At 35.8% G+C, this 16,208-nt stretch overlaps 1 protein-coding gene and 1 pseudogene across 1 annotated transcript in view; one reads left to right on the top strand and one right to left on the bottom strand.

Moving 5' to 3' along the window:
* LOC114049726 (rab3 GTPase-activating protein non-catalytic subunit) overlaps nucleotides 1-16,208 on the bottom strand; it is a 127,945-nt gene that overhangs the window by 2,547 nt on the left and 109,190 nt on the right. The window contains exons 29-32 of the mRNA XM_027871106.1: nucleotides 11,811-11,846; nucleotides 10,228-10,302; nucleotides 9,709-9,927; nucleotides 4,050-4,139 (exon numbers count right to left, since the gene is read on the bottom strand). Coding sequence (XP_027726907.1) covers nucleotides 4,050-4,139; nucleotides 9,709-9,927; nucleotides 10,228-10,302; nucleotides 11,811-11,846 — 420 coding nt within the window. The remainder of the gene's footprint in view (nucleotides 1-4,049; nucleotides 4,140-9,708; nucleotides 9,928-10,227; nucleotides 10,303-11,810; nucleotides 11,847-16,208) is intronic.
* The window catches only part of LOC114049790, a 5,772-nt pseudogene continuing 1,813 nt past the window's right edge, over nucleotides 12,250-16,208 (top strand).

The following is a 16,208-nucleotide window of genomic DNA, read 5'->3' as shown; positions in this document are numbered from 1 at the left end:
ATTACCAAAAAACTCAGCAGGAAGAGACGTGAAATTCCACTTAAAATAGCTACCAAAAATGTAAAGTGCTTTGGACTCTACTAAGATAGATATAAATAAGAATTATATGAATATAACTACAAAACACTTTAGGATAATCAAGACAGACCTAAATAATTGGAGAAATGTTAATTGTTCACAGGTAAACCAAACCAATATAGTAACAATGACAGTCCTAAGGGGAAAAGGTAAGGGGAAAGGAATAAGTATTTATATAGTACCTACTAGGGGCAAGGTACCATGCTAAGTGCTTTTTACAAATATCACATTTGATCCTCATAACAACCCTAGAAGGTAGATGCTATTATCATTCCCATTTTATAGTTAAGGGAACTGAGGGAAACCGAGGCTAAGTGATTTGCTGAGGGTCACACAGTGTCGGAGACCAGATGTGAACTCAAGTCTTCCTGACTTGGGCCTTTCAGGTCCAATGCTCTAAACATTGCACCATTGACTGCCCCTGTACTCCCTAAATTAATTTACTTATTCAATGTCAAAGCAAACTACAAAGGGAAAACTTAATAGGGTTAGAAAAAGAACATTTATCTGAAAAAACTAAAGGTAAAGAGTCTCAGGAGAAATGAAAAAAAGTAAAAGGAAGGGGACTGTGTCAGATCTCAAACCATACTAAAAATAATCATCAAAACTATTTAGTACTGATAAAAAATAGAAAGGCTGACTACCACGGGTTAGAGAGACAGACTTTGGGGATAGGGTGTGGCCAGGAACACCACAGGGACTTCAGCTCAGGAAGAGGAGAGGTCCCAGACTTATTCCAGGACTAAGTCTAGTAATAATCTATTGGAGATGGCAATTTGCAGACCTTGGACCAAGGAGGCAACAATCAGACTGCCTTGGATTAGTCAACTTTTGGAAGCACTGAAAGCTTATAGGTCCCCAGTTTGAACTGTCCCTGAGGTCCTGGGGATTTTTTTTTTTAAGTGAGGCAATTGGGGTTAAGTGACTTGCCCAAGGTCACACAGCTAGTAAGTGTCAAGTGTTTGGTCTGAGGCCGGATTTGAACTCAGGTCCTCCTGACTTCAGGGCTGGTGCTCTATCCACTGCGCCACCTAGCTGCTCCTATCCTGGGGATTTTTGTTAAAAAAAAAAACAACAAAAAACTGTTTGGGAAGGAATACAACACTCAATACCTCAAGAAAGAAGCAACAAGACCAATCCAGACCTTCTGTCCAGACAGGCACAGAACCTGGCCTCAACATCAAGTCCAAAGTGAGGAAGTAGGCAGGGAAAATAAGTAAACAAAAAAAATTATCCCACCATAAAAAGCTAATATAGTGACAAAGATGCTTAACATACAAACCCAGAAGAGAACGACTCTGAAATATCTACAAGCAAAAGCTTAAAGAAAACACAACTTGGGCAAATTTAACCAGAATTCTTCTAAGAGTTTATATAAAGCATGATTTCAAAATGTTTATGAATGAAATGAGAGAACTAGAGGAAAAAAATTGGAAAAGAGAGGAGCAGAATAAAAGCAGAGCCTCACCTGAGCTCTCTCAAATTCTCCTCCAAATAATTTTAAATAATGTCTCAAAACAAATTCTGGAGTGGCAGAACCTACAAAAGAATGGGGGTGAAACAATTTTCTAGTCTAAGACAACTTAGAAGGCTGGCAGGAAAGGTTTGTCTCACTGGGGTGAGAGCGGAGTGCAGTATAACAACAGGCTGTGCCCCAGAAAGCCAGAAGCAGGCCTTGGGGGCAACTGAATGGGCAGTTTCAGGAGCTCTCTGACCACGGTACGGGTCAGACAATGGGTCAGAAGGAAATTTCCAGGGTAGATTCAATTTTGCTGGCAATGGGTGCAGGACTCTGGTACATTGCACACATGCAGTTCTATGTGACAGTGCCAGGGCACTAACACAGGAGCAGCACTAACACATTAAAGTGTGCAGCGTGCATTCTGGGGAGTGGGGACCCTGGTCACAGTTCCAGGGCAGAAAAAAATTCTTGCGGTCACTCATGGGCCATAGCACAAGGCAGGAAAGCGGTGAGCACACCTCCTCCTAGACTGCATGACCCTGGAAGAACTAAAAACTTACATATCCCCAGAACTACCTCTGAGAGCAGCAGCAAGAAAAGTCTGAAGCTTGGGATAATGCCCCCTCCATCCCAAGAGCAGAGCCCCACTTGAACATAAAGTGGAATAGGTTGAAAAATGAGCAAACAACAACAAAAGAACATGACCATAGAAAGTTACTATGGTGACAGGGAAAATTAAATCAGATCTTCAGAAGACAACAAAGTCCAAACAGCTACATCCAAAGCCTCAAAGAAAAATGTGAATTGGTCTCAGCCCTGCCTCCCCCAAATTCTTAGAAGAGCTCAAATAGGATTTAAAAAAAAACCCCAACAAATAAAAGAAGTAGAGGAAAGACTGGGAAAAGAGAGTGATACAAGAAAAATTATGAAAAAAACAGCCAACAACTTGGTAAAGGAGGCACAAAAAAAATAGTGAAGAAAATAATATCTCAAAAAGCAGAATTGGCCAAATGGAAAAAGGTACAAAAATGCACTGAAGAAAGTAATTCCTTAAAAATTAGAATTTGGCAAGTGGAAGCCAATGACTCCATGAGATATCAAGAAACAATAAAACAAAATCAAAGGGTGAAAAAATAGAAGAAAATGTGAAATATCTCACTGAAAAACAACTGACCTGGAAAATAGATCCAGGAGAGATAACTTAAATATTACCGAACTACCTAAAAGCTATGATTTAAAAAAAAAAAAGGGGGCTTAGACATCATCTTTTACGAAATTATCAAGGAAAACCACCTTGATATTGTAGAAGTAGAGGGTAAAATAGAAATAACCAATGAAATTTTTATTGCTAAATTCTTTTCTCAGTCTTTATACTTCTTGACTTCCCTACAGTTTATACATGGCTAACCATGCCTCTTTCCAGATACTCCTCTCTGAGTTTTGTGACATTGCTCTGTCCTTGTTAATAAAAGATATTATTAAGCTGTGAGCTGCTTGAGAGCAGGAACTATCTTTTACCTTTCTTTATATCACTAGCACTTAGCAGAGCCCGCTCACAGGCACTTAATAAATGTATGTAGACTATTTTTTCTTAAAAAACCCCCAGCATATGATGTGACCAGATCATTTTGAATGTATTTCTCTAAGTAGGAACTCTTTCTTTTTCATCTTGGTTGGTTAGAATTTAATATTACCATAACTACTTAAAAGTTAGAGTCCTTGTGGCCTTTTGGAATGAACTTTTATGTTACCTCCTATTCAAAGTACCATAATAATTTCTAAAAGGAAATACTGGAGATTTTGCAGGTGGATTATAGCCGATGCTTGTCAGTCTACTTCGCAGTATCATTATCCACATCCTTCTGCCTATATATGAGTATACCACAGGATTCTATCTTGGGTCCTTTCATCTTTTCTCCTTATACTGTCTTGGTGACTTGATCAACACTATGGACTCACTTATCATCTCTATCTAAACAGCCCTCATCTGATTCCTGAATTTCAGTCATGCACCTCCATGGGATAGTCGGTATTCTCAATAATAATAGGAGAGAGAAACAAATTCAGTTTTGGACATGTTGAGCTTAAGAAGTCTATGTGACATCCAGAAGGCAATTGGAGATTCAAGTCAGAAGGTCAGGAGAGAGACTAAGGCTAGATAAATAGGATAGAAATGGAAATCATCTGAACTGAGATAACTGAAAGATTATTTCAATTCACTGGTCATGAAAGAGTACACACTTAACTAACAGCTAAACATCTGTAAATTATGAAAAAATTATATACTTCTTGACCTGGTATGTCCCCATCAGTAGTCTGTCACTGCAGAAACAGAAGGGCTACACAAGGACGGGTGATTGTTTTTGTTTTTATTTTTATTTGATGCATATGCTGCCATAGCCAAAGAGTTTTTCACCTTCGGGCCAATCGGGTGATGTGCTTGCTAAATAAGCTGGTCCATGGACAAAAACAGTATGTCACAAAAGAAAAAAGAACTACTAAATCCTACCTGTTGTCGGAGAGATATGAAATTTGGGTCCATCTCACCACTTGGTAGTAACTGAATTGAAGTTAGGTCTTTAAAAAATGCATTTTTGCCCTGAAAAAATAAAACAAAATCATGTGATCACTTTTTTTGGGGTGTTATTGGAGTTTTCCCTATTTCTGTAGAGTTCAAAGACTTTTTATTTAACCTTCTCTTCATCTTAATATCAGGAGAAATTTAGTTTAATTTATATCATAAGAATGTGGCAAGTAGTTAATATTATAAGTATTTAAATGTCTGGATACTGACATGAAATTTAGAAAGATTTTATCTAAGTTTCATAGGAAAGTCATAATAACAAAATACTGAAAAATAAAATTAAAGGAATAGATTTTATTCAACTTGGAGAAGAGGTTGCCAGAGGTTATATGAAAGATGCTGATGAATGAACCACAGAAAATGGAACTGCTAGAAGAAAATATTAATTTAGACAAGCATTTCCCAAACAATAGCCTGTGTTACACTTGATATCATATATAATATGAATAGAATTACTTAAGAAAATTTTCATGGTAGTGATATTTCTATTATGTATCAAAAATACTTGTTACATACAGCAATTTTTTGGTTATGAAAAAGTATTATTTTCTTTTTCATTTTTGATCCAGAATTTTTCTATCCCTACCCCATATCACACTCTTTTTCCCAGAGTCACTCCATATTCTGGAGTTATTTACAGTTAATCTGGAGCTATTTATAGATTTTGTTACTACTGCTCATGTAGAAGATTATTTCTTCCTTTGTCAAACATGATGGTTTTTCTTCAATAACTGATCATTCAACAAATTAAAAATTTAGTTGGAATGAAAAACAAGCATTTATGATTGCAGAACAGTACGAAATGGCTTGAAATAAAAGAAGATAAATTGGGATGTAAAGATTATTCTACAGTTCAGCATTTAGAAGTGACAGTAGAAAAGTAAATCTGTGTGTCCAAGGAATGAAGTGTATATTTACTAACCCCATATGGCAGTAAAAACAACAATAAACTATGAGACAAGCTTATCTGTGGAAAAAAGAATTAAGGCACAAGCTATTTATAAAGCCCATACCAAAATTCAAGATTAAAGAATTTGCTAATGAATCATTTTCTAACAGCGCAATTTCTCATTTCTAAATAATAAAAATATTGATGCTAACATAATAGTTTTCAATACTATTTGTAATAAGACATCATAGGCCTTTATCTGATATTGAGGAGGTAGTATAATTACAAGAGAAAAATGGAGTAGATATAGGTAACTGTTTACATACATGAAATAGTAGAAGAGTAAAATATATTACAAAAGAAACCAAGGTGACAACACTTAATATTATAGAAGAGGATACCAAAATCCATATCATAATTAATGAGCAACTACAATTTCAAAAGAAAAACACCCCAGTAAATTTATGTTCAGTGTACAGTTCAGTTAGCTCTTGCACTGGAAAACATTATTTATTCTTTTAAAAGAACTGGCATCTACTACAGAAGAGACCATTTTCTTTTTCTTTTTTCTTCCTTTTTTTTTTTTTGGCAATTGGGGTTAAGTGACTTGCCCAGGGTCACACAGATAGTAAGTGTCAAGTGTCTGAGATCAGATCTGAACTCAGGTCCTCCTGACTCCAAGGCTGGAGCTTTATCCACTGTGCCACCTAGCTGCCCCAGAAGAGACCATTTTCGATACCACTTCCAAAACTAATCCATTTCAATTGATTGTATCTTTAATAATGAATACTTGAAAATGAACTTAAATGCATTTTGGTCTAATGATAGTAATATAATGTTAGGAGGAATGTCTGTAGTAGCTATGAAGATGAAGGAAACTTTTCTTGAAATAATCATTTGGCTCTGTTTAAATCACTGATTCCAATTATCACTTGATAAATTAAAAAACCTGATATAAAAGAAGTTAACCATCTAAAAATATTTCTGGAATAAATTTATTCTATTTATCACCAATCTAACAATAATGAAACCATGCTAGAAACTGTAACTATAGGACTTGAAACGAAAATTATTAAACTGATCTAGCACTGAGACATGTAGTTTATGAAGTGTTCCTGTGGTACAGTACACATATTCTGCATTATACATGTATTCTTCCTATATCTTGTTCTTATTCTGGTTTGATAAAGAGATTAACATTAATTACTTTCAAGGCCCTGCTTTAAAAAAGCAAAAAAGAAAAAAAATATATAAGATCTAATGACAAGGGGCAGTATACTTAAATGCTATAGATATAATAATGCTTTAGATATAGTATACTTAAATTTCATCAAAGCATTTGACAGTCTTTCACATATTCTTGTGGACAATTTAAAAAACTATAGTCTAGCCTCTAGATAGTACTATTGCTAAGTAGATTCTGAACTGGTTGAATGACTTGACCTAAACAAACTATAGTTCTTATAATAAGTCAATGTCCAGGCAAAATGCTGGACCAAATTTAAGATGATGAAATTTAACATATCTAAAGGACTACACTTGTGTTACAAAAAAGAATCACTGTCACTTCACCTTTCCATCTCTGCTAACTATATCTCGTCCTCTTCTTTCTTTCTAAATATAGAAGATTTTTATACCCTTCTAAATGTATAAGATAATGTCTAAGAGTATATAAGTAATGTACATAAGAGTAAGGTTCCAGCACTAGCAGCCCCCCACCACTTACTAATGTATCAATTCTTTCTTTCATACCTCATTTGTATGAGATTACTCCTTTTTATCTCTCCCTACAGTTTTATTCTTTACAATCACCCTATCATACACAGCTCAACCCATACCTTTCTTTCAAACTACTCAAATAATGATGGATAGTAATAAGAGTACTGATAACACTTTCACATGTAAGAAGTAAAGAGTTGGACTTCATTGAGTTTCTCATAATTGGTCTTTAATGTTTACTTTAGACTTCTCCTGGATCTTACATGTTAAATTTGCCATTAAGCTCTGCACTTTTTGTCACAAATTCCTGAAAGTCTTTCAATTCGTTAAATAGCCTTTTTTTTTTTTCATTCAGAATTATACTTTGCTGGGGAAGTTACCCTTGGTTGTAACCCCAGCTCTCTTGCCCTATGAAATACAGCATTCCAAGTGCTCTGGCCCTTCAACATAGAAGTTGCTAGGTCTTGAGTGAAGCTGACTGTAGCTCTGTGACATTTAAATTTTTTGTTGTTGTTATTATCACCTGGGAGCTTTGAAATTTGCCTACGATATTCCTGTAATTTCCTCCTGTGATCTTTTGGGTGGTGATTGGCAGATTTTTTCTGTTCCTACTTTACCTTCTTGTTCTAGAACTTCAGGGAAATTTTCCTTAATAATTTCTTGTAATATTGCATCAAGATTTCTGGTAGTCCTACAGTTCTTATATTGTCTCTCCTTGATCTGTTCTCCAGATCGGTTGTTTTTCTGATGAGATATTTCACATTCTCTTCCATTTTTTCATTCTTTTGGTTTTGTTTTATTATTTCTTGGTTACTTAGAATGTCATCAGTTTCCCCCCTTGCCCAATAGTTTAAAAGGAATTATCTTCTTCCTTAAGGTTTTGGTTCTCCATTTCTAGTTGGCTGACTTTCTTTTCATAATGTTCTTGGATTACTCTTATTTTTTTTCCTAATTTTTTCTTGATTTCTTTCATTTGATTTTTAAGTCCTTTTTAAGTTCTTCCAAAAACTCTTTTTGGGCTTGTGGCCATTTAATATTTCTTATTGAAAAAGCGGTAACTTTCTTGGTTCCACTATCTTCGTCTGAATACAAATCTAGATCTTTTCTACCCTCAGAGTAGCTATCTATAGTTGGGTTTTTTCCTCCTTTGCTTACTCATTTTTATTTTGTTTTGTTTTATTTTTAGCAGCTATTACTATAATCAAGTTTTAGTCCTGAGCTGTGGGGAATGATGCCCCAGGCCTCACGTCCTTCTTACTGTTATTTTTTGAGCTCTGTCCTGGGCCCAAGCTTGGGCACTCCTCTCCACCCCAGGCCATGGCCAGATTCCCCCAGTCACACTGTCCCGTAAATACTCTTGCTCTCTGTAGTCCCTCTGGTGGCTGTGAACTTCAACAGTCCTTCAAACTGCCCTAGAACTGAAACGAGGAATGATGCTGCTCTCCTGCAAGGGCCCACAGCCAACAGGGTCCCCACTCCTCTGCTACCACACTCACTAGGCATGTGCTAGCTTCTTCTCCCCTGCAGCTGCAGCTGCAGCTCCAGGATGGCGTCTAGTCAGCACAGCTGTGCTTAGTATCCCTCAATAGTTGAAGTCCTTGCAATCTTCTCCTACTCAACTGTCAGGACCCGCTACCTTCCTCCTCCTTCCCCCATACTGTCAGTTCTAGAGGCTGAGGCTATCTCCTAACCCAGGTTCCCCCAGGGCTTGTCTGTTGATTCAGGCTGACCCTTCACTCCTTGAGTTCCAGTCTTGTAACAATAATATTGTAAAGATGCTCAACTGTGAAAGACTTAGCTACTCTGAACAAGACAATGATCCAAGACAATCCCAAAGGACCCATGAAAAAAATGCTATCCACCCAGCAAAAGAGAATTGATGAACTCCCAATGCAGGCTGACCCATACTTTTTAAAACTTTCTTGGGGCAGCTAGGTAGCACAGTGGACAGAGCTCTGGCCTTGCAGTCAGAAGGACCTGAGTTCAAATCCAGTCTCAGACACATGACACTATGTGTGACCCTGGGCAAGTCACTTAACCCTGACTGCCTCACCAAAAAGCAAAAAAAAAAACAAAAAACAAAAACTTCCTTTATTTCTACTGTTTTATTTTGTTTACATTTTCTTTTGAAACATGGATATTATGGAAATGTTCAGCATGACTTCACATGTTTAATTTAAATCAAAGTGCTTGCCTTCTAAAAGCATGGAGGGGGTGGGGGAGAAAGGTGAAAGGGAAGGAGAGAATTTGGAACCCAAATTAAAAAAAAAATGACTGTCAAAAATTCTTTTACATGTAATTAGAAAATATTTAATGAGGGGGGAAGGGAGGCCAGGGGTGGGGTGGGTGGGTGAAGAAACTCAGGCTAATAGAGGTTAAGTGACCTGCTCAGGGTCACAAAGCTAGAAAGCATGAGGCAGGAACTGAATTCAAATCTTTCTAATTCCAGACCCAATGCTCTATTCACTCCACTACCTGATGCCTCAATATGAAGTCAATCTACATGAATATAATTAATTAATGACAACAATTAAATTATTTACTAAAAGTGATTATTTGTGTTTTTTAAAATCTAATTATTTTTATTTTACATAAAATTACAAGTTTGTCTTGAAATTTAGTCAAAAATGTAAAGTTTTGTTAACCTGATGCAGTTTCCTTTCCACTAAAACATTTTTCTTCTATTATTTTTATCTTCAAAATTAGTGAAATCATAATCTATGAGAAGAAAAATGGCTTTTTGAAATATAATTCAGTCACATTTCTGAAACTGAATCAATTAAAGTGACTGCAACAATGAACTCATTTGAATATGAAGAACTGTTCAGACTCCTCAGAAGGGAGTATTCATCTTCACTCATCCTCAAAGAATGATTTCTTAGTGCTTCACCATCATTAACTTGGGACCTATGTGCTTCAATTCACTTCTGTTTTAAAGCACATAGCTCTGAAATCTTTTGAAATTACAGTACTTACCTTACTGTCAAAGAGGGAAAGAGGTTTCACAGACTTCAGTGAAAATCTCATGATTCCATATAAGACAGAGCACAGCACAGAATGGTGTTCAACAAGTGGATAGTGGATATGTTTCTGTTCAAGAGCCAGCTCCACTATTGATATCGGTCCTTCAACAGACACCCAGGCATCTTCAGTATCTAAGACAGGCACTTGCATTTCATCACTGCTAACATCAGCCTAGGACGATTTTGGAAATACAAAGGATTATGTCAGTAATTTGCTGAAAAACAGACTCCTCAAATTTAATTCTCATACTGCATTGTCCTTAAAAGAGGAAAGTATAAGGAGAATTTTTTTTTTCCATATCAAATAAAAACATAAGACTCTTCCAGTATTATAGTAATAATCAGTCTCCACATGAAATACATTTTTCTCCTATACTTATACTTAAACTGATTGATACTTAAAACTGATGATGATCATAATCTCCAATATTCTAACATAATTATTGTATATTAAATGATATGTATATTTTACCTCCATTAAAGTCTGAAGAAGATCCAAGCAAGAGTCAAGAAATGATGTCAATGCTGTGTCACTCATACCCACATCCTAATTTTTAAAAGAACATACAAATTTAATTCTACAAAACTTCTGTCATTATTAAAAAAAATCTTTAAGTTGATTTTTTATATTGAATAAATGAGCTGGAATTGTGAGGTTAGATGGCATTAATAAGATTCAATCCCTCTTATTGGGATTAAATTAAAATACTTCTAGAGTTGGGCTAAGAAGCTTATACTCAGTTTGCAGTACTAATGACATGTGTGTGTATTAAATTATCTATGTATATGTGTGTGTTACATATTACATACAAAGTTTACCAACAAAGTCCCCTGTGACACATACCAATTGTGTGATCCTAGGCAAGTCACTTGAACTCTTAGTGCCCCAGGACCATTTCTAAGAAGATAAAGTTGCTTCAATGGAAATTCATTATATATTAATGAATTGTAATGTGTGTTATATGTGTATATTATTAAAAGTATATAAATGTGAAATGTATGAACAGTTATATATACATGTATATTAAATATATATATATATATATAAATGTGAAAACATTTTAATATTCCACACTGTACACTATGTACAATAATTATTTTATTAGAACTATGATTTCGTTAGGTCACACAGTGAGCTCCCAGGGAGGAGCTATATATAATGAAGCATACAAACAGCAAGTAAACTAGATTTTGTTTGAATGTGAGAAAAAAATTCCCTACCAATTGGAGCTATACAAAAGTAGAACTGGCTGCCTTAGGAATTAGTGGGTTCACCTTCAGCAAAGGTCTTCAAGCCAAGACTCTTGTTGTAATGGGGATTCAGAACTCTTTTTGGAGTCTTGGTTTCAACTAAATAGATGGATATTAGTCCTTTCCAACTCCAAAATTTTACATTGTCTAACAGCCCTACAGAATTAGCTCTAATGAGCAAAATTAGGAATGATTCTATATACAATTATGGATTTTTCTACAATGAATACCAAAATAAGCCTACATATTCTAATACAATTCAGCTACAAGTGAAGAAGATCCAAATATTTCAAAGTAAAATTTAAAATTATAAGCAACTGGTCCTAAACATAGGGCCAGAATTATCTGGACAAAATTATCATTTAAGGAGTGATCAACGATTGAAGAATGAGTGTATGAAATTATAACTATAAGCATTTATTAACCTAACTCAATAAAGTGCTTACAGGAAGACACTTACAATTTTTCAGTGAAAAGGAATTAAAAGATATACACTATAACGTTATTTTGTAATTCTCATTCATGGTCCAAAGTTTTTTGTTTTTGTTTTTTTTCAAAAAGGGCTTTATGAAAACCTATTCTGAATGCTGTCTGACCACTTTGAAATATAAATTTAACAAGATGAAAATTCATTACCAGCTTTAATATACTACTCATTTTCAATCTCTTTATCATCTGACATACCGTGAAAATCAAAAGCAGTTTAGTTCATCTAGCACAATTAAGTAGCTTCAATATAAAATGCAAAGTTTAGAAACTACCTTCACCTCAATGTATTTAGTATAGAGGAAAATATTCACTTACCCTTCTGCATAATCTATCCTTTGGAGATTTTCCAACCTAGCAGAAGAGAAATAAATGTTATAATATTTAGTGATCCAAAGGAATAAGAAAGTGAAAAATAATCTGGAAGGCTTAGAATAATACAAAAAGCAACTACAAAACTTGAACTTTCTATTCTTGCTTCCCCTAATTATATATGTAAAGTGGGAACGTTTCATAAATGAAGAGAACCAAATGTCAATGTAGAGGATGCATTTCATAAACCAATAATTTAGATAACCCTACAGTTTATTTTTAGTAATACTTTATCTCCTTTTTAGGAAATAAGTTTGTTATATCAGACCTATTAAATGAAGAATTCCTCAAAACTTGGTTCACATGTTCTGTGGCCAATTAATTAACTGTGCTTCACTGACATCTAGAGCCAAACTCGTTAACTTATTTTTTAAAAGTAGCTAACATGCTGGTGCAGGGGCCAAGGCAGGTATGGGGCCTGACTCGAGTACCAGTGAGGTGCTTCCTTTACACCCCGCCAAGGGTGCAAAGCCTCCTCCTCCCCATACAGAAGATAAAGTTGCTCATGGCCTGCCAGGTCTTAAAAGCCCCCAGGACTGCCTCAGTGACCCAAGTCCCACTGAGAAACTCTAGACGAATTGCAAGAGTTTGGGAACAGCCCACTGACCCCCATGCCCAACAAGAAATCATCAATAGCACTGAAGATGTGTATTTTTCTACTGACTCATTGAATATCAGGAAGTATGAGAAGGAGAAGCTCTCTCCTGTTCTCAATTTGCAAGAATCAGAGGCATACACAGATAAGCTGAAATAGCACCAGGATGTAGTCTCTAAGAAAGTCACAGATTTGATCCTTAAGCAGTCACTTGTGATAAGGAACTTGAGAGAGTGATCTCACTGAAGACAGGCCTTCAATTGGCAACTGTCATTTGTACCAACAGATGAAGGCACCTGAATACCTTGTAGGGTTTTACTCAGGCCAGTCTGGCACTTCTTGCCAACCAGAAGAACTGCCAGCTGCTGGTTGGCCTGCTGAAATCCTTGTGGAACACATAAATGCTGCAAAAAATGCATGCTCGAGGAAGATTATCCTGTAGCTACCCAGCTTTGCCTCAAGTCTTAGCAGGCAGAGAGCACTTTCCAACACTACAGCTGCATCAATGAGCTAGACTCCAAGGTGCAGGCCACCCTCATGCAAACTGAGGAGTTATGTGGTTGTGGCACTCTCCAAGATCTTCAAGAATTTTGAAGTCACCACTACATCAAGGTGCAGCAGGTGAACAGGCTCCTGGGGAAGACACAGTCCTTGATGGCCAGCTGCACATGCACTTTACACAGTCCGTCCACAACGCCATGTTCCACGAGGTCCTGGGCCATGTGGAGCTCTGTGCAGGCAACACCGACACCAAGTTTCAGAAGCTGCACTACAAGGACCTCTGCACAGCTGGCTTTCCTCACACAGTGAGATGGTCAAGATGGCCCATGAGGTCCGGTAGCTTTTTAAATTTTTTTTTTAAGTCTGCCATTTAAATAAAATGTAGTGACAAAAGCTAGCACTATAAATTGTGGACAGAGTCTCTCTTCACTGGAGTTAGGCAGCAACCTAGGAGTCGTTCCACGATAATTTTCCCAACTGTTGCTTCCTAAGTCTGTCCTTCCTCCCACCTTCTTCCCCGAGGCCTTGGCCTCAATATTTATTATCAGCTTTTAAAAAACAGAGCCTATGAGGGGCAGCTAGGTGGTGAAGTGGATAGAGCACCAGTCCTGAAGTCAGGAGGACCTGAGTTCAAATCTGGCCTCAGATCAAACACTTGACACTTACTAGCTGTGTGACCCTGGGCAAGTCACTTAACCCCAACTGCCTTTAAAAAAAAAAAAAAAGAAGCTTCAACTGCATCTACTAAGATAATAATTTAGTTTTCAATGCTTTAATTTTTAATATGATGAATTACGTTGACTGTTTTCCTAATGTTGAACCATCTTTGTAGTCTAGTACAAATACTATTTGTTCATAATGAATGATTTTTTGGATAAATAACTGTAATCTACCTGACAAGATTTTGTTTAAAATCTGAGTCAATGTTCATTAATGGTATTGGCCTATAGTTTTTGCTGTGTTTTATCTTTCCCAAGTTCAGGTATTAGGACTATATGCGTAATGTGCTGGGGTCAAATCAAGGGCTAGCAATGAGGAGAAGCTACCTCTGTCATTTCAGAAAGAAGAGATGACAGGAAGAGAGCCAATGGGAACAAGGCCACCTTAAAAAAAATTAACTGAAGGAATGTAGTAATACATTTATAGCAGGAGAGAAAGTTTCGTAACTTTGGGGGAACCCCAATTTTAGAGACAGATGGAAGAAAATAACCTAATTCTTGTCATTTTAAATGTGAATGGATTAAACAGTTCAATAAAATGAAAGTGACAGATTGAATAAGAAAACAAAATCTTAAAAGATTTGTGGTAGAGAATTGCTCTTACTTTCTCAATTTTGGAAAATCACTTGTGAAGTATGGGTACTAACTGTTCTTTAGATTTCTCCTTTGATTCCATCAGGATTAGGAGTTCTTTCCTTTGGTAGTTTCTTTATAGCTAGATACCTATCTCCTTTTCTGAGATTGAGTTATTTAAGATCTCTATCTAGCCTTCTGATAGTTTAGGCATTTCATATTTTTAATGGTATTCCTCTATTTTCTTCATGTTCTCAGTTTTGTTAGCACAAAACTGCACAATATGTTCTGATTTGTCTTTTTATTGTTTCTGGTTTTGTTATGATCTCACGTTGCTCATTTGCTATTTTACTGATGTGATTGCTCTCTTCTTTTGAATGAGATTAAGAGTTTATCAATTTCATTAGTCTTTTCAAAGGAACAGCTTTTAGTTTTATCATTTCTATGGAGTTTTTTGTTTCCAATCTATATCTTTTAATTTTTAATATTTCCTATGTTGTGCTTATTTTAGATCTATTTGTTGGCTTCCTGATTTTTTTAAAATCCATATTCAATTCATTTATCCTCACTTTTACTATTTTGTTAATGTATATTTATAAGGATGTGTTTTCCCCCTGGGACTGCTTCAGCTGCAACCCAGAATTCTGGCATGTTATTTCATTATTATAATTTTCTTTTCAACAATTACTGTTTCAGTGATTTGTTCTTTGACCCACTCAGGATTTAATTATTAAGTTTCCATTTGAGTCTATATCTTTTGTTTGTGTTCTCTGAACCAATTACTATTTTTATTGCATTATAATCTATAAAGGCTATATTAACTATTTACTGCCTTTTTTACATTTGTTTGCAATATTTGTGCCCTAATAAATGGCTAATTTTTGTTGTATTTTTTTGTTTTGCTTTTTGGTGAGGCAATCAGGGTTAAGTGTCTTGCCCAGGATCCCACAGCTAGTAAAAGTTAAGTGTCTGAAGTCAAATTTTAACTCAGGTCCTCCAGACTCCAAGGCCGGATGCCCCACCTAGCTGCCCCAATATGGTTAATTTTTGTAAAAGTTCCATGTGGCACCACAAAATATGTATATTCTTTTGCTGTCCCATTTACAAGATGCCTTAAGTCTTTTAACTATAGTTTCTCCAGGAATTTGTTCAGTTCTATATTTTCCCTTTTGTTGATCTTTCTGATAAAACTGAGAGAAGGATATTAAAGTCTCCTGTCACTATTGTGTCTATTTCTTGTTGTAGTTCAGATGTTTCCTTTATGAATTTGGATACTAAGGCATTTGAAGCACATAAGTTTACTACTGATATCTATTTGCTGTGTATGGTTCCTTTCAGCAGAATACAGTTTCTCTGTTTATCGTTTTTAATTTTTTGAATGTATGTTTTTTTGGGTTTGTTTTTTTTTTTTTTTGTCAAATAGCATGATGCCAACTCCTGCTTTTTTGGAGTCACTTGATTCACAGTAAAAAAAATTTTTCCATCTTACCCCCACCCCCCCCGAGTTTTATTTTGTGTATGTCTGTTTTTGAAATGTGCTTCTTTTAAGCAACTGATTGTAAGATTTTGTTTTCTTATTCAATCTGTCACTTTCATTTTATTGAACTGTTTAATCCATTCACATTTAAAATGACAAGAATTAGGTTATTTTCTTCCATCTGCCTCTAAAATTGGGGTTCCCCCAAAGTTACAAAACTTTTTCTCTTGCTATAAATGTATTACTACATTCCTTCAGTTAATTTTTTTTAAGGTGGCCTTGTTCCCATTGGCTCTCTTCCTGTCATCTCTTCTTTCTGAAATGACAGAGGTAGCTTCTCCTCATTGCTAGCCCTTGATTTGACCCCAGCACATTATGCATTTTTCTCTTTCTCCCCATCTTTTATGTACTTTTCCATGTTATAAATGGAAAACACACACACACACACACACACACACACACACACACACACACACACA

This window comes from Vombatus ursinus, unplaced genomic scaffold, assembly GCF_900497805.2.
Source record: "Vombatus ursinus unplaced genomic scaffold, bare-nosed wombat genome assembly UNPS02014798.1, whole genome shotgun sequence".
Lineage (NCBI taxonomy): Eukaryota > Metazoa > Chordata > Mammalia > Diprotodontia > Vombatidae > Vombatus > Vombatus ursinus.
Note: the sequence above shows the minus strand (reverse complement) of the source record. Positions and strands in the feature narration are given on the sequence as shown.